The following is an 18,748-nucleotide window of genomic DNA, read 5'->3' as shown; positions in this document are numbered from 1 at the left end:
GAGCGGGAGCGGGGACTGTCTAATAATACTCACCTGCTCCTGGCGCGGTGCAGTCCCTGCTTCTTCCTGTACTTAGCGGTCTCATGGTACCGCTCATTACAGTAATTAATATGCGTCTCCACCTCCCATAGGAAGCAGGGACTGCACCGCGCCAGGAGCAGGTGAGTATAATGGGGAGGGTGAGCAGCACTGCGCGATATTCACTTCTCCTCGTTCCACCGCCGGGCGCCGCTCCGTCTTCAGCGTCTTCTGCAGTGACGCTCAGGTCAGAGGGCGCGATGACGTGATTAGTGCGCGCCCTCTGCCTGAACGTCAGTGCAGAAGATGCTGAGGACGGAGCGGCGCCGGAACGAAGTCAGGTGAATATTGAAAGTGCCGGGGGCCTGAGCGACGGAGAGGTGAGTATGTGATTTTTTTTTTTTTTTTTTCCTCGCAGCAACAGCAAGTGTCTGTATGGAGCATCTTATGGGGCCATAACGTTTGTGCAGCACTATATGGGGCAAATATCTTTATGGAGCATCTTATGGGGCCATAATTAACCTTTATGCAGGATTATATGGGGCATATTTTAATATGGAGCATGTTATGGGGCCATCATAAACTGTATGGAGCATTATATGGAGCTCCTGATTCAATATAGATATTCAAAAACACTTAACCTACTGATGTCTCAATTAATTTTACTTTTATTGGTATCTATTTTTTTACTTTTGACATTTACCGGTAGCTGCTGCATTTCCCATCCTAGGCTTATACTCGAGTCATTAAGTTTTCCGTTTTTTGTGGCAAAATTAGGGGGGTCGGCTTATACTTCGGCTTATACTCGAGTATATACGGTATGTCTTATATTCTAGGTTCTTCAAAGTAGCCACCTTTTGCTTTGATGACTGCTTTGCACACTCTTGGCATTCTCTTGATGAGCTTCAAGAGGTAGTCACCGGGAATGGTCTTCCAACAATCTTGAAGGAGTTCCCATGATGCTTAGCACTTGTTGGCCCTTTTGCCTTCACTCTGCGGTCCAGCTCACCCCAAACCATCTCGATTGGGTTCAGGTCTGGTGACTGTGGAGGCCAGGTCATCTGGCGTAGCACCCATCACTCTCCTTCTTGGTCAAATAGCCCTTACACAGCCTGGAGGTGTTTGGGGTCATTGTCCTGTTGAAAAATAAATGATGGTCCAACTAAACGTAAACCGGATGGAATAGCATGCCGCTGCAAGATGCTGTGGTAGCCATGCTGGTTCAGTATACCTTCAATTTTGAATAAACCCCAATAGTGTCACCAGCAAAGCCCCCTGCCCCCCCCCCCACACCATCACACCTCCTCCTCCATGCTTCACGGTGGGAACCAGGCATGTAGAGTCCATCCGTTCACCTTTTCTGCGTCGCACAAAGACACGGTGGTTGGAACCAAAGATATCAAATTTGGACTCATCAGACCAAAGCACAGATTTCCACTGGTCTAATGTCCATTCCTTGTGTTCTTTAGCCCAAACAAGTCTCTTCTGCTTGTTGCCCGTCCTTAGCAGTGGTTTCCTAGCAGCTATTTTACCATGAAGGCCTGCTGCACAAAGTCTCCTCTTAACAGTTGTTGTAGAGATGTGTCTGCTGCTAGAACTCTGTGTGGCATTGACCAGGTCTCTAATCTGAGCTGCTGTTAACCTGCGATTTCTGAGGCTGGTGACTCGGATAAACTTATCCTCAGAAGCAGAGGTGACTCTTGGTCTTCCTTTCCTGGGGCGGTCCTCATATGAGCCAGTTTCTTTGTAGCGCTTAATGGTTTTTGCAACTGCACTTGGGGACACTTTCAAAGTTTTCCCAATATTTCGGACTGACTGACCTTTATTTCTTAAAGTAATGATGGCCACTCGTTTCTCTTAGCTGCTTTTTTCTTGCCATAATACAAATTCTAACAGTCTATTCAGTAGGACTATCAGCTGTGTATCCACCAGACTTCTGCTCAACACAACTGATGGTCCCAACCCCATTTATAAGGCAAGAAATCCCACTTATTAAACCTGACAGGGCACACCTGTGAAGTGAAAACCATTCCCGGTGACTACCTCTTGAAGCTCATCAAGAGAATGCCAAGTGTGTGCAAAGCAGTCATCAAAGCAAAAGGTGGCTACTAGAGTTGAGCGACTTTTACTTTTTTCGGATCGAGTCGGGTTTCGCGAAACCCGACTTTGTCAAAAGTCAGGGAGAGGTAAGTTTTGCAAGTGGTGGAGCACAGTTTGAGCTGGGGGGTGGGGGGCACTCTCTCTCGTGGGTGGCGGTACTGGCACAGGGCCCCTCATATTATGACGGTGTGTCTGACATTGGTTGTGCACCACCACCAACAGAGACACTTCATTGTACTATGAGGGACCCTGTGCCAGCGCCGTCACCCAAGAGTGGGCCCACCCTCCTGTCCAGGCAAACGGCACTCGCACGGGTGCTGGCGCCAGGTGGTGACCACGGCCCTGTGGGGGGAGTTGGCCCATTTACGGAGGTATAAAAATGGCCTATGGTGGACATTCAGCAGCTGCAAATGGAGGAATCGGAGCAGTCAGTAAGAGGAGGCCAAAAGCAAGACATTTTTCAGGCAAGCTACGTGTCAGCAGGGGAAGGTGGGGCAAAATAATTTGAAATCCATGATTGGTTCATTTTAATGAAGGTTAGATGATCCGGCTTTAAAAGCTGTTTTCCTACTCCCAGATAAGGGAGCCTTCGAGGCCTTGTGTAGCCAGACGATGACGCCGGCTCTACACCTCCAGCCTTAGGTGCTATTGTGCTTTTCCCACGACCACCAGATGCACCACCACGACCACCATCAGTACCAGCTGGCAATCACCGCCCACGGCCTCTTCTGCCAGACTATCTCATTTTTGGAAAAATCTAACCAAAATAACAACCGTTATATGGTACTGTAAAACAAGGTAGAAGGTGTATATAAACTTGTGGAGAATTTAAATCTCCCTTCTTTTTTTGGGGAGACTGAACCAAAACTCAGGCCCTGTGTATATAACAAAGCAATTTAAGTGGCTGGAAGATATATGGAAAAATACAAGGACTGTAGTACAATTTCAATCTCCCTACAATGATCTCAGAACAAGTGTGGCAGCAATAAAAAGGACTGCTGCACACAAAAGTGTGGACAAAGAAAGAGAACTGTGCAAAAAGGAGCAACAGGATTTGTGCTTTTAAAAAAGCAGTTGGTTTGCGCAGCGGCGTACAAACAGCAATGCAGCTATCAGGGAGCCTCTAGGGCAGCCTAATAAGCTACAGAGCTGAGGAAGAAAAATATAAACTCCACTGTCCCTGCAAAGAAAAGGTGGTGTTGGACAGTGGATATCGCTACAGCACAAGCAGTTTCGGGGTTAATCTTCCCTCCCTAACTATATCCCTTCTTCTGATGAAGCGGCAGCAACCTCTCCCTATGTTCAGATCAGCAGCAGTAAGATGGCGGTCAGCGTGCACGTCCCTTTATAGCCCCTGTGACGCCGCAGAAAGCAAGCCAATCACTGCCATGCCCTTCTCTAAGATGGTGGGGACCAGGACCTATGTCATCACGCTGCCCACACTCTGCTTACTCCTTCATTGGCTGAGAAATGGCGCTGAAAGCGTCATACGAAACACGACTTTGGCGCGCAGATCGCCATCCCACACTAGGATCACGAAACCCGACTTTGCCGAAAGTTGTCGCTTTTTAAATTTGTCCGATCCGTTTCGCTCAGCCCTTGTGGCTACTTTAAAGAACCTAGAATATAAGACATATTTTAAGTATATAATTCCACATGTGTTAATTCATAGTTTTGATGCCTTCAGTGTGAATTTACAATTTTCATAGTCGTGAAAATACAGAAAAATCTTTAAATGAGAAGGTGTGTCCAAACTTTTGGTCTGTACTGTATATGTTGTGTAAAAAAATAAAAAAACCATGCTAACTTGCATCTCTCAGTGTAACGTTCCCGTCTCTCCAGACTCTCACCTCCCGTGTTATCGCCTCCTTCTTTGTTCTTGGAGGTAACGGATTCAGTTTTTGATGGTTTTCGGGCGCCCTCTGCTGGTAGATGTAGAAAACTACATTACATGGCAAATTAGCAGTGACTTTATCCAGTCTATTAATGGGGACACCAACTTCTAAAGTGTGTTGTCTGCACGTACCTGCTGGTATCGCACTCCGGTGCCGTCACTCCATTAGACACCCCCTTTAAGTATCGGCATGGTTGATATGCCGACCCTGTGTTCTGCAGGACCCCGGAGCTGAAGAGGAGGAGCGGCAGCTACTGCTGATGATGCAGAGGAAGGAACATGAGCTCCTGCAGAAGGAGGAGAGGAAGCGAGTGATGGCCGAGAAAGTCCGATCAGTGGAAGGTAACGTAGAGATCGGCAGGATTGTGCAGTCGGCGTCACGGTGCGATACGCCCGACATTCTTCATGTCACGTCCCCTGTGCTCCATCAATGACAGATCGGGCTCGGAGGAGGAAGCTGAGGGAGGAGCGCTCCTGGCTGCTGTCACAGGGCAAACAGTTACCCCCGGAATTATGCCACCTAGAACCCACCTCTCCCATCCAGGGCGACTACCGAGTGTCGGATCTGTGAGTGTTCCTGCATGCAGGGTGTATGGTATATAGCAGTATACGGCACGCTCGTAACGTGACTTTTATCTTACAGGCTGGGGATTGACCTGGACGATCAGTACACGGCCATGTATAAAGGTGAGTGTGTCCCAACGATCTCTGAGACTCCCGTGGAAGTGGATGGAGCCTGCGGTGGACAAGTGGCCACCTCCTTAGTCTTGGCTCCTATGGATTTGCCTTAAAGGCTTGTGATATCCCATTAATAATCGGATTTTCCCTTTTAACAGTGGTTCTCGTCACCGTTCAGGGCCGACATTGGGGCACATGTAATTTCTGTAACTTCTCTTCCAGTTCTCGATGCGGTGAAGGCTCACAAGGACTCGTGGCCATTTCTGGAGCCGGTAGATGAGTCTTACGCCCCCAGTTATTACGATATCATCACGGTAGGTCACCGATCCTCTTATGTTCTCCTGGGAGACGAGCGACCGTTCTCGCCTCCGGCGGCTCCTTGCCTTCCCTCGCCTCCGGCGGCTCCTTGCCTTCCCTCGCCTCTGGCGGCTCTTTGCCTTCCCTCGCCTCTGGCGGCTCCTTGCCTTCCCTCGCCTCAGGCGGCTCATTGCCTTCCCTCGCCTCCGGCGGCTCCTTACCTTCCCTCGCCTCCGGTGGCTCCTTGCCTTCCCTCGCCTCCGGCGGCTCCTTGCCTTCCCTCGCCTCAGGCGGTTCCTTGCCTTCCCTCGCCTCAGGCGGTTCCTTGCCTTCCCTCGCCTCAGGCGGCTCCTTGCCTTCCCTCGCCTCAGGCGGCTCCTTGCCTTCCCTCGCCTCAGGCGGCTCCTTGCCTTCCCTCGCCTCAGGCGGCTCCTTGCCTTCCCTCGCCTCAGGCGGCTCCTTGCCTTCCCTCGCCTCAGGCGGCTCCTTGCCTTCCCTCGCCTCAGGCGGCTCCTTGCCTTCCCTCGCCTCAGGCGGCTCCTTGCCTTCCCTCGCCTCAGGCGGCTCCTTGCCTTCCCTCGCCTCAGGCGGCTCCTTGCCTTCCCTCGCCTCCGGCGGCTCCTTGCCTTCCCTCGCCTCATATAAAGCAAATGATCGCTGCTTTACTCCTCAGTGCCCTATGGACATCTCCAAGGTGGAGCAGCGGCTCGGCTCCGGGTATTACCTTACTAAGGATCAGTTTGTCAAGGACGTGAGAACCATTTTTAAAAACTGTGCCAAGTACAATGGACCTGATAGCGGTGAGTTCACCTGGCAGCATTATATTATTGTACTATTATCACTGACGTCTCCTCATTATCATCACCGACCCGGCTCCTTACAGAATACACAGAGATGGCCGACAGTCTGGAGCGCTGCTTCAAGAAGGCTTTGCTCAAGCACCTCCCGGATGATGATGCAGAGTCTGATGGAGACACCTGGATCCGCTATGACGAAAAGGAGAAACCCTCGAAGAGGCGGAGCCAAGGGAGACGCTCCAGGGCTGGAGGATGGAGGAAGAGTAAAGAGGAAGGGGGCAGAAAGCGGCAGAGTTCAGAGAGCAGCATGATCCACCAGTCATCTCCCAGCGAAGATGGAGACGAGCGACTGCAGCCGGCGGTGAGCAGAACTCCCAAAGGACCAGCGTACCAGCACCCCCTGCAGTGTGGAGGCACAAACAGGAGCTCCTTCCACCCCAGGGACATGGTAAATAATAAGCTGTCCACAGGAATCTCCGGCGCGTGTAGTGTAGCGCGTTCCCATTAGCGTGAATGGGCGCGTTAATAGCCGCATTGCACAGCGTTAATTTCGCCGTGCAACGCTGTCCGTTTAACGCGGTCCCATAACGCAATGGGAACCCAGCCTAATACTGCCCCTATGTACAAGAATATAACTACTATAATACTGCTCCTATGTACAAGAATATAACTACTATAATACTGCCCCTATGTACAAGAATATAACTACTATAATACTGCCCCTATGTACAGAATATAACTACTATAATACTGCCCCTATGTACAAGAATATAACTACTATAATACTGCTCCTATGTACAAGAATATAACTACTATGATACTGCTCCTATGTACAAGAATATAACTACTATAATACTGCTCCTATGTACAAGAATATAACTACTATGATACTGCCCCCTATGTACAAGACTATAACTACTATAATACTGCTCGTATGTACAAGAATATAACTACTATAATACTGCTCCTATGTACAAGAATATAACTACTATAATACTGCTCCTATGTACAAGAATATAACTACTATAATACTGCCCCTATGTACAAGAATATAACTACTATAATACTGCTCCTATGTACAAGAATATAACTACTATAATACTGCTCCTATGTACAAGAATATAACTACTATAATACTGCTCCTATGTACAAGAATATAACTACTATAATACTGCTCCTATGTACAAGAATATAACTACTATGATACTGCTCCTATGTACAAGAATATAACTACTATGATACTGCCCCTATGTACAAGAATATAACTACTATAATACTGCTCCTATGTACAAGAATATAACTACTATAATACTGCTCCTATGTACAAGAATATAACTACTATAATACTGCCCCTATGTACAAGAATATAACTACTATAATACTGCCCCTATGTACAAGAATATAACTACTATAATACTTAATACTAAAACATTCAGTGCATACATGTGGGAAGAGGAAAACAGCTTGATTAGATGGTACAGATGGTGTCGATGATGATGATAAAACTGTAGGAATGATGAGTGGCCAAATGCATTCTAGAATTCAGTCTAATTCAAAGTAGTGTAATTAGAAATCTGTAATTTGAAAGATGGAATTTGATAGATACATGGATCAGACTCCTGGGTCTGCATATATCTGCTACTAAGAGGACTCAGCTGTGAGTGGATGTGGGGGTGTGTGGCCGAAACACATTTTCAGAGTTAAACAAAATCCTCTGTATCTAGCTATCGCCCTATATCACTTCTCCCCTTTGCCTCAAAACTACTGGAACAACACGTCCATCTTGAACTGTCCTCCTATCTATCTTCCTCCTCCGTCTTCGACCGCTTACAATCAGACTTCTGACCCCATCACTCCACTGAAACTGCCCTAACTAAGGTCACCAATGACCTATTAACGGGCAAGAGCAAGCGACACTACTCTGTCCTCCTCCTCCTGGACCTAAAAGACCGGACATTCAGTGTCTCCCACTCACACATCACCTCCTCACCTCGCCCCCTATCTGTCGGAGTCCCTCAGGGTTCAGTCCTAGGACCCCTGCTCTTCTCCATTTACACCTTTGTCCTGGGACAGCTCATAGAATCTCACGGCTTTCAGTATCATCTCTATGCTGACGACACACAGATCTATGTACCAGATATCACCTCCCTACTAACCAGAATCCCTCAATGTCTGTCCACTATTTCATCCTTCTTCTCCGCTAGATTTCTGAAACTTAACATGGACAAAACAGAATTCATCATCTTTCCCCCATCTCACGTGACCTCCCCAATGAACCTATCCATTACAGTAAACGGCTGCCCACTCTCCCAGTCCCACAAGCTCGCTGCCTCGGGGTAATCCTTGACACTGATATCTCCTTCAAACCACATATCCAAGCCCTTTCCACTTCCTGCCGACTTCAACTCAAAAATATTTCAAGGATCCGTACATGCCAAAACCAAGAATCTGCAAAAACCCTAGTCCATGCCCTCATCATCTCTCGCCTTGACTACTGCAACCTCCTGCTCTGTGGCCTCCCCGCTAACACTCTCGCACCCCTCCAATCTATTCTAAACTCTGCTGCCTGACTAATCCACCTGTCCCCCCCGCTATTCCCCGGCCTCTCCCCTCTGTCAATCCCTTCACTGGCTCCCCATTACCCAGAGACTCCAGTACAAAACCCTAACCATGGCGTACAAAGCCATCCACAACCTGTCTCCTCCATACATCTGTGACCTCGTCTCCCGGTACTTACCTGCACGCAACCTCCGATCCTCACAAGATCTCCTACTCTACTCCCCTCTTATCTCCTCTACCCACAATCGTATACAAGATTTCTCTCGCGCATCCCCCCTACTCTGGAACTCTCTACCCCCACATATCAGACTCTCGCCTACCATCGAAACCTTCAAAAAGAACCTGAAGACCCACCTCTTCCGACAAGCCTACAACCTGCAGTAACCACCGACCGACCAAACCGCTGCATGACCAGCTCTACCCTCACCTACTGTATCCTCACCCATCCCTTGTAGATTGTGAGCCTTCGCGGGCAGGGTCCTCTCTCCTCCTGTATCCTCACCCATCCCTTGTAGATTGTGAGCCTTCGCGGGCAGGGTCCTCTCTCCTCCTGTACCAGTCGTGACCTATATTGTTCAAGATTATTGTACCTGTTATTATTATGTATACCCCCTCCTCACATGTAACGCGCCATGGAATAAATGGTGCTATAATAATAAATAATAATAATGCTGCCCCCTATGTACTGTCTATTTTGCTTGTTTTCCCTTTCTTCAGCCGGCCGCACCGTTGATGGTCGCGCCTCTTCAGGGTTCGGACACCAGTCTTGGCTTTGGGCCCCTGAGATTTCCAGAGCCGCTCCCCGGTGATCCCATTCATGGTGGTCAGAGTTTCGGCACTCAGGTGTGTGGTGTTGTGTACTTTGGATGTTATACCCCACGTTGTCCCGTGTTCACCATGTAACCCCCCGTGTCTTTCTTGCAGGCTGATGATACATGTCTGGATTTCCGAGCTCCACGAACGTCCGAGGGATCTGGTCCTGGGAGGACATCTGTCCAAGAATGGGGCCGACATCCACAACCTAAGTGTCCTGCTGGGTTTATAGCACCAGCGAGACTCCCTGCACCTGATGGAAAGGCGCCCCCCTCTAGTGCCACTAATCCCACCTACAGATATAGACTTCAGCCAGCCATGTGGAATGGAAATGACTCCCAGAACCCAGGTCCGAGAGCAGACCCTCCACCCCACCCCCATCCATTAGACCCTCCATTTACAGGACCCATCCCCGGGGTCAGACATGCGTTTGGTTCTTCTGGAAATCCCATGATGGACAGTCCTGAGATGATCGCGATGCAGAGATTGACGTCCTTTGTCCGTGCAGCAACCGAGCGCTCCGCAACTCTGGCGTCCTCAACCCCCTACACATCTCAGCCGCCCCCACCGACCACCTCTTACCCATCCCAGGCGTCCTTCACCCCTGACCAATGTCGGCCATCACCCACTCCAGTCCACACTGGGAACGATGGGTCAGACCCTTCACCCACCCCCGACCGACCAACAGACGGAGCCACTGACGTAAAAGGTAATAATGTATGTACACTTTGACTGCACCAGCAGAATAGTGAGCGCAGCTCTGGAGTATAATACAGGATGTAACTCAGGATCAGTAATGTAATGTATGTACACAGTGACTGCACCAGCAGAATAGTGAGTGCAGCTCTGGGGTATAATACAGGATGTAACTCAGGATCAGTAATGTATGTACACAGTGACTGCACCAGCAGAATAGTGAGTGCAGCTCTGGGGTATAATACAGGATGTAACTCAGGATCAGTAATGTAATGTATGTACACAGTGACTGCACCAGCAGAATAGTGAGTGCAGCTCTGGAGTATAATACAGGATGTAACTCAGGATCAGTAATGTAATGTGTGTACACAGTGACTGCACCAGCAGAATAGTGAGTGCAGCTCTGGAGTATAATACAGGATGTAACTCAGGATCAGTAATGTATGTACACAGTGACTGCACCAGCAGAATAATGAGTGCAGCTCTGGAGTATAATACAGGATGTAACTCAGGATCAGTAATGTATGTACACAGTGACTGCACCAGCAGAATAGTGAGTGCAGCTCTGGAGTATAATACAGGATGTAACTCAGGATCAGTAATGTATGTACACAGTGACTGCACCAGCAGAATAGTGAGTGCAGCTCTGGGGTATAATACAGGATGTAACTCAGGATAAGTAATGTAATGTGTGTATACAGTGACTGCACCAGCAGAATAGTGAGTGCAGCTCTGGAGTATAATACAGGATGTAACTCAGGATCAGTAATGTATGTACACAGTGACTGCACCAGCAGAATAGTGAGTGCAGCTCTGGAGTATAATACATGATGTAACTCAGGATCAGTAATGTATGTATGTACACAGTGACTGCACCAGCAGAATAGTGAGTGCAGCTCTGGAGTATAATACAGGATGTAACTCAGGATCAGTAATGTATGTACACAGTGACTGCACCAGCAGAATAGTGAGTGCAGCTCTGGGGTATAATACAGGATGTAACTCAGGATCAGTAATGTAATGTGTGTACACAGTGACTGCACCAGCAGAATAGTGAGTGCAGCTCTGGAGTATAATACAGGATGTAACTCAGGATCAGTAATGTATGTACACAGTGACTGCACCAGCAGAATAGTGAGTGCAGCTCTGGAGTATAATACAGGATGTAACTCAGGATCAGTAATGTATGTACACAGTGACTGCACCAGCAGAATAGTGAGTGCAGCTCTGGAGTATAATACAGGATGTAACTCAGGATCAGTAATGTATGTACACAGTGACTGCACCAGCAGAATAGTGAGTGCAGCTCTGGGGTATAATACAGGATGTAACTCAGGATCAGTAATGTATGTATGTACACAGTGACTGCACCAGCAGAATAGTGAGTGCAGCTCTGGAGTATAATACATGATGTAACTCCGGATTAGTAATGTAATGTATGTACACAGTGACTGCACTAGCAGAATAGTGAGTGCAGCTCTGGAGTATAATACAGGATGTAACTCAGGATCAGTAATGTATGTACACAGTGACTGCACCAGCAGAATAGTGAGTGCAGCTCTGGGGTATAATACAGGATGTAACTCAGGATCAGTAATGTATGTATGTACACAGTGACTGCACCAGCAGAATAGTGAGTGCAGCTCTGGAGTATAATACATGATGTAACTCCGGATTAGTAATGTAATGTATGTACACAGTGACTGCACTAGCAGAATAGTGAGTGCAGCTCTGGAGTATAATACAGGATGTAACTCAGGATCAGTAATGTATGTACACAGTGACTGCACTAGCAGAATAGTGAGTGCAGCTCTGGAGTATAATACAGGATGTTACTCGGGATCAGTAATGTAATGTATGTACACAGTGACTGCACCAGCAGAATAGTGAGTGCAGCTCTGGAGTATAATACAGGATGTAACTCAGGATCGGTAATGTATGGTCACAGTGACTGCACCAGCAGAATAGTGAGTGCAGCTCTGGGGTATAATACAGGATGTAACTCAGGATCAGTAATGTAATGTATGTACACAGTGACTGCACCAGCAGAATAGTGAGTGCAGCTCTGGGGTATAATAGAGGATGTAACTCAGGATCAGTAATGTAATGTATGTACACAGTGACTGCACCAGCAGAATAGTGAGTGCAGCTCTGGAGTATAATACAGGATGTAACTCAGGATCAGTAATATAATTTATGTATACAGTGACTGCACCTGCAGAATAGTGAGTGCAGCTCTGGAGTATAATACAGGATGTAACTCAGGATCAGTAATGTAATGTATGTACACAGTGACTGCACCAGCAGAATAGTGAGTGCAGCTCTGGGATATAATACAGGATGTATCTCAGGATCAGTAATGTAATGTATGTACACAGTGACTGCACCAGCAGAATAGTGAGTGCAGCTCTGGGGTATAATACAGGATGTAACTCAGGATCAGTAATGTAATGTATGTACACAGTGACTGCACCAGCAGAATAGTGAGTGCAGCTCTGGGGTATAATACAGGATGTAACTCAGGATCAGTAATGTAATGTATGTACACAGTGACTGCATCAGCAGAATAGTGAGTGCAGCTCTGGGATATAGTACAGGATGTAACTCAGGATCAGTAATGTATGTACACAGTGACTGCACCAGCAGAATAGTGAGTGCAGCTCTGGGATATAGTACAGGATTTAACTCAGGATCAGTAATGTAATGTATGTACACAGTGACTGCACCAGCAGAATAGTGAGTGCAGCTCTGGGGTATAATACAGGATGTAACTCGGGATCAGTAATGTATGTATGTACACAGTGACTGCACCAGCAGAATAGTGAGTGCAGCTCTGGAGTATAATACAGGATGTAACTCGGGATCAGTAATGTATGTACATAGTGACTGCACCAGCAGAATAGTGAGTGCAGCTCTGGGGTATAATACAGGATGTAACTCGGGATCAGTAATGTAATGTATGTACACAGTGACTGCACCAGCAGAATAGTGAGTGCAGCTCTGGAGTATAATACAGGATGTAACTCGGGATCAGTAATGTATGTACACAGTGACTGCACCAGCAGAATAGTGAGTGCAGCTCTGGGGTATAATACAGGAGGTAACTCAGGATCAGTAATGTAATGTATGTGCACAGTGACTGCACCAGCAGAATAGTGAGTGCAGCTCTGGAGTATAATACAGGATGTAACTCAGGATCAGTAATGTAATGTATGTACACAGTGACTGCACCAGCAGAACAGTGAGTGCAGCTCTGGAGTATAATACAGGATGTAACTCAGGATCAGTAATGTAATGTATGTACACAGTGACTGCACCAGCAGAATAGTGAGTGCAGCTCTGGAGTATAATACAGGATGTAACTCGGGATCAGTAATGTAATGTATGTACACAGTGACTGCACCAGCAGAATAGTGAGTGCAGCTCTGGAGTATAATACAGGATGTAACTCAGGATCAGTAATGTAATGTATGTACACAGTGATTGCACCAGCAGAATAGTGAGTGCAGCTCTGGAGTATAATACAGGTTGTAACTCGGGATCAGTAATGTATGTACACAGTGACTGCACCAGCAGAATAGTGAGTGCAGCTCTGGGGTATAATACAGGATGTAACTCGGGATCAGTAATGTATGTACACACGATATGTAATGCAGATTATATCGGGTTTTCTTCTTGTCTTATTCTTGTGATATTTTGTTATTTTAGGAGTTTCGGCCCCTCTGGCGCCATCGCTGCTTCCCCCTCCTCATGACTTGCCCTCCATCACAGACCCTATTTCCGCTCCTCCTGCTGTGCTGAGCTCGGACGGTCGGAGGAATCTGGTTCCCAGCAATGTCCCGGATGATGAGACTCTTCAGGCCTCGGGGTCTCTTGTGAGCCCTCAGAATGGGTTGGACGCAGCCCTTGGGGTCTCTGAGCCGTCAGAACCTGCTGCCGTAATTCAGCAGGACGTTCGTCGCCCGCTGTCCCCTGTAGATGTGACAGGACGAGAACAAAGACATGACTTTACCCCCTTGATTCCAGCTCCTGGCATCCGCGCCGTCACGTGTCAGCCCCCGGGACCACCTCAGCCCCTCCAACCATTGGGAAGCATGTCCCAACTGCCTCATGTTGGCCCGTTCCCCCGGTACCATCCTCAGGGTGAGGTCTTCTCTTATCAGCGGCCCCCACACGCACAGCCTCTATTCCAGCCTTACCAGCGGCCTCCCTTTTACCCTGAGGAGTACCAGCGCTGGCAGCACAATGGACCACTGACCCCCCAGCACTCAGGGGGCTTCATCCGACCTGACAGGAGTGCACAAAACATGGAGGAGCTGCGGCGCCTCCTCATGTCCCCTCTGCTGGAGGGGCAGCCCCGAGCCGTGCCAGGCGACAGCACGGAGGGCCCGGAGGAGAAAACCGAGAAGGACGGCGACCCCTCCGGCCGCCCGGAGAGCCCCAAACAGTTCCTGGATCTGGACAGTCACAAGAGGCAGAGCGGCACCTACGGCTATGGCCGGGCACCTGGCTGGGCCAGTCCCAACTACCGACCCCCATCCCATATGATGCCTCAGTCACACTACCCTGCCCATCAGCAGTACCAACCCCGAGGGTACCCGCAACACCACCCTGTGCCTGGACAGACCAACGGACACCCCCAGATGAGCTCCGGTTACCCCTCTATGGACAGTAGGGGGCACTTCCATGCTGCCCTGATGGAGCAGCCGTTTACTGACCTGTACCGGCCACAAAGGTGCGTTCAGGGCCGTCGCTAGACTTCATGATGCAATTACCAGGAGGCACCACTAGATGGCAGCTCTCCCAGTCAAAATCGCTTGGACGCCCACTGATCGCTGGAGCAGGGACCCCAATCCTTTATTCTGGGGGTGTCGCTGCTCCATTCAGACTTCTGCGGGTGTTTTCTGGTGATCAGTCGGGGGTCCTAGCCACATATTTCTTTGAGACCCCCTTGGTCACCTTCCTTTTTTGCTGATTCCCTTTTTTATTTTTATTTTCCACATTTTAGGTTTCCCCCACAAATGCAGCTGCCATCTCTTCCCAAAGGCAGAGGTCCACTGCAGGGGGAGATGATGGAGAGACCCCCCATGTTACCGCTGGATCAGGTAAGTCAGGGCCCATTGTTGTTTAACCCCTTATTGACCACCACATCGAATGTTTTTTTTTCGTCACCCTCCAACTGAGGCGAGACCACCCCTGTCTTGTCAACGTGACGGGAGTGCGGGGGCTGTGACGATCGGGGGCTTTACTTTTCGTCTGCGTCCTGGCTTCAGATCACTGCCATATTGGTAATATCGTGACGCCCCATGTCCAGGTTATATTGGGGGTCTGTAAATTCATGATAATTTGCGTGATATAGACGATCGCAGATCCAAGACCCCCCCAGGGATAAAACTGGAAAAATACACAATTAACCCCCCGGGCCATTTTCCGTTTTAGTTTTTCGCTCCCCCTTTTCCCAGAGGCATCACTTTTTATTTTTTTATTTTCCCGTCAATATGGCCGTGTGAGGGCTTGTTTTTTGTGGGACGAGTTGTACTTTTGCGTGACACAATTGGGTTTATTAAATGGTTTACTGGAAAGTGGGAAAAAAATTCCAAGTGTGGTGAAACTGCAAAAAAAAAAAAAAAAGTGCAATTCCACAGTTTTTTTGTGTGTTTTTTTTTTTTTTTTTTTTTTTTTTTATGCTAAAGCGATCAGGTGAATTTTTTCTTTTTTTTTTCTTTTCATATTGATCGGGCGTTTCTGAATGCGGCAATACCAAATATGTGTATGTTTTGTTTTGTGTTTTTTTTTTTTTTTTTTTTAATGGGGGTTTTAACTTTTTCGAGTTTTTTTTTTTTTTTTTTTTTTATAATATATATCTTGAACAACATTTTTTCTTTTTGCATGTTTCAATAGTCTCCATGGGAGACTAGAAGCTGCACTTGTCCAGTCGGCTCTGCTACATACAGGTGATGATCAGATCGCCTGTATGTAGCAGAAATGCTCACTTGCTGTGAGCGCTGACCACTGGGTGGGCGCTCGTAGGAATGCGGGTATGACAACCATAGAGGTCTGCTGGAGACCTCTGGTTGTCATGCCAACCCATCAGTGACTCGCGATCACGTGACAATCACTGATGGGTGGGTTTCCGGCGCTCTTGCGCGAGTTAAATGCCGCTGTCAAGAGATTGACAGCGGCATTTAGCAGGTTAACGGCCGCGGGTGGATTGCCATTCCACCCGCGGCTGTTAGAGGCCCATGTCAAACGGAGGGAGTCCGACATCAGCAAACTATTACGCCAGATGTCGGAAAGGGGTTAAAGCTGAAGCTTTGTCTCCTCCATGTCTAATCTCCTTCTTTCTTCCCACAGACATAACACCGGTGACGTTCAGGACGACTCCTCCATCTCCGCACCGTGATCCGTGCCTTCTGGGGGCTCCTCTCCGGGCCCCCCTATGCCGAGTGTCCAGCAGAGACTGGTCTGATTAGACGGTGTCCCCTCCTGGCGAGGTTCATGGACTCGACGTTCTCAGGAATCCCCGTACTCGCTGCCCGGCGCCCTGTTTACACTCCACCCATTGCTGCCTTCAATACTTTATTTCTGGGGACTGAACTTTTTATTTTTTTTGAGTGTCACATCGGGGGGGCTGACGGCAGACGAAAACAATGAACAGTGAAACGCATCGTAGAAAGCGAGGGGAGCACAGTGCGTTATCTCTGGAAGTTGTGTGCAACACGAACGTGTCTGGTAAAAGGGACACGATCTCTGCAGTAGCTGCTGCTGTCCACCAGGCGGAGCCCTTCCACAGATTGATGGATTTATACATGAACTGGAGTAAATGCTCTGGGAGTGGCACAGTCCCGACTCCACGGACTCACCGTCCCTTTAAATTATCCTTTGTTGCAAATTTAGCAAAAAAAAAACCTTTTTCCTAAAATCGTGCAGATCAATTATATTTACCTCTTGATTCCTGGCTTCTGCAAAACTACATCTCCTAGAATGCCCCGATGATACAGCTAATGCAAGACTACAAGTACCAGCATGCCCTGATAGTTCAAGTGTTGCAAACCTTAAGTTTTCCAGCCTGCTGTGACTTCAGCTGTACCGTCAGGGCATGCTGGGAGTTGTAGTTTTGGATAAGCTGTACGATAAGGACATGCTGGTAATTGTAGTCTTGCGTTGGCTATTGCAAAATTACAAGTACCAGCATGTCCTGATTTTTCAAGTATTATGAAACCTACATCTTCCAGCATACTCAGGCTTCAGCTGTACCGTCAGGGCATGCTGGGAGTTGCAGTTTTGCAACAGCTGAGGCCGGAGCGTGCTGTAAGATTGTAGGATTTACAACACTTGACGTATCGGGCATGCTGGTACTTGTAGTCTTGCAGTAGCTGTGGTGTCAGGCCTTGCTGGGAGTTGTAGTTTTTCATTAGCAGTTGCAAAACTACAAGTACCAGCATGACCTGCTATTTCAGGTGTTTCCAAAGCTACATGTCCCAGCATGCTCTTGTCTCAGCTGTTACATAACTCCTAGCATGCTGGGTGTTGTAGTCTCTTACCAGCCGGGGGGCCGCAGGTTGTAGCCCAGCAGCGTTGCTGTTGCCCACGTGCTTCTCCCCCGCAGGTCCCTGCTATGGCCGTGCTGTCACTAAACGTATTTGCCTTGCGTTCTCGACCTTCACGCGTTTCGGACCATCATGGCAGCCCGCTGCAGTTGTTTGTTTTTTTTGCCCCGCCCCCTTGTCTACCAGTATTCTCCCACAGAATGTGAATTGTATTTATTTTTTGTACTATTTTATTGTCTGTATATATTTGTATGAATTTTTTTGGTGCTTTGTTTCACACAACCTCCAATTACCTCATCGGCCGCCCCGAGCGGGAGAAGTCGCATCGGTCGAGTCCAGCGGTCCTGGTTTAACATGTGTTTTTTTTGTTTTATTATTTTATTCTATGAAAAGGGAAGGACGAGTGCCGGAGTTCGGGGGTCCGCGCCGCTGCACTGTACAAGCCCGGTATTAGAATAAACACGTTAGGTGGCTTCAGTCTCTGCTCTGGTCTCTTCTTTACCCGTCCGGTCAGTGACGGCCGTCCCCACAATGGCCGCCGCATTCACTCACTGGGTCGTGTCCGGGAAGAATAATGGAGGAACGGCGCAAAGTCGCCACTGATTATCATGGGGAACACAATGCTAAAACCGACGTTATACAGCCACGGCCAAAAGTGTCGGCACCCTGATATTGTCCCAGAACATTACATTCCCCGCGTTTCGTTAAACATGATGTTTATTTCCTTTGTGTTTATTGGAACAAAACAAACAAACAAAAAAAAAAAAGCAAATTGGGCAAAATTTCACACAAAACGGCTACTGATGAACGCACCATTCAGCAAGTGGAGGTCGCCATTTTGGAAAATTACCACGTAACCATTCGCCCAAAATGTCCAGATTAGTGTGGGGTCCGTGGAAAAAAAAATCATCCAAGACCATCTTCGCATGTGTAAGGTCTGCACTCGCTGGTTCCCCGGCTGATCACACCTTTCCAGAAGCAGGAACGAGTCTAACGCTCTCGGGGTCTATTGGCGATGTGCCAAGGAGACCAGGAGGAGACAACAGATGGATCACACAGGATGAAGGCCGGGTCCATCACTGATCCTGAGACTAAAGTCCAGTAGATGCAATGGAAGCCATCATGCCTCACCGTGGCCTCCAAAGAAGGTACTTGCCCAACCCTCGGCAGGCAAGGCCATGCACACAGTATGTTGGGACCAGCACGGAGGCTTATTGATGGATATCCTAGTAAAGGGCACCATCATCGCTGGGGCATACTATGCTTCACAGCTATGGACATTGCGGGAGGCCATCAAAGCCAAGAGACGCGACACACTCACCAAAGGTGTCCGCCTTCTGCAAGAC

General features: G+C 48.2%; 1 protein-coding gene across 1 annotated transcript in view; it reads left to right on the top strand.

Moving 5' to 3' along the window:
- CECR2 (CECR2 histone acetyl-lysine reader) overlaps positions 1–17,875 on the top strand; it is a 34,267-nt gene extending 16,392 nt beyond the window's left edge. Inside the window, exons 9-19 of the mRNA XM_069762912.1 lie at positions 4,234–4,354; positions 4,450–4,579; positions 4,656–4,699; positions 4,913–5,004; positions 5,661–5,787; positions 5,871–6,232; positions 9,061–9,186; positions 9,268–9,865; positions 13,561–14,587; positions 14,861–14,957; positions 16,207–17,875. Of these exons, the coding sequence (XP_069619013.1) occupies positions 4,234–4,354; positions 4,450–4,579; positions 4,656–4,699; positions 4,913–5,004; positions 5,661–5,787; positions 5,871–6,232; positions 9,061–9,186; positions 9,268–9,865; positions 13,561–14,587; positions 14,861–14,957; positions 16,207–16,212 (2,730 nt within the window). The 3' untranslated portion in view covers positions 16,213–17,875. The remainder of the gene's footprint in view (positions 1–4,233; positions 4,355–4,449; positions 4,580–4,655; positions 4,700–4,912; positions 5,005–5,660; positions 5,788–5,870; positions 6,233–9,060; positions 9,187–9,267; positions 9,866–13,560; positions 14,588–14,860; positions 14,958–16,206) is intronic.
- Positions 17,876–18,748: the final 873 nt, after the last annotated feature.

This window comes from Ranitomeya imitator, chromosome 4 (genome assembly GCF_032444005.1).
Source record: "Ranitomeya imitator isolate aRanImi1 chromosome 4, aRanImi1.pri, whole genome shotgun sequence".
NCBI lineage: Eukaryota > Metazoa > Chordata > Amphibia > Anura > Dendrobatidae > Ranitomeya > Ranitomeya imitator.
Note: the sequence above shows the minus strand (reverse complement) of the source record. Positions and strands in the feature narration are given on the sequence as shown.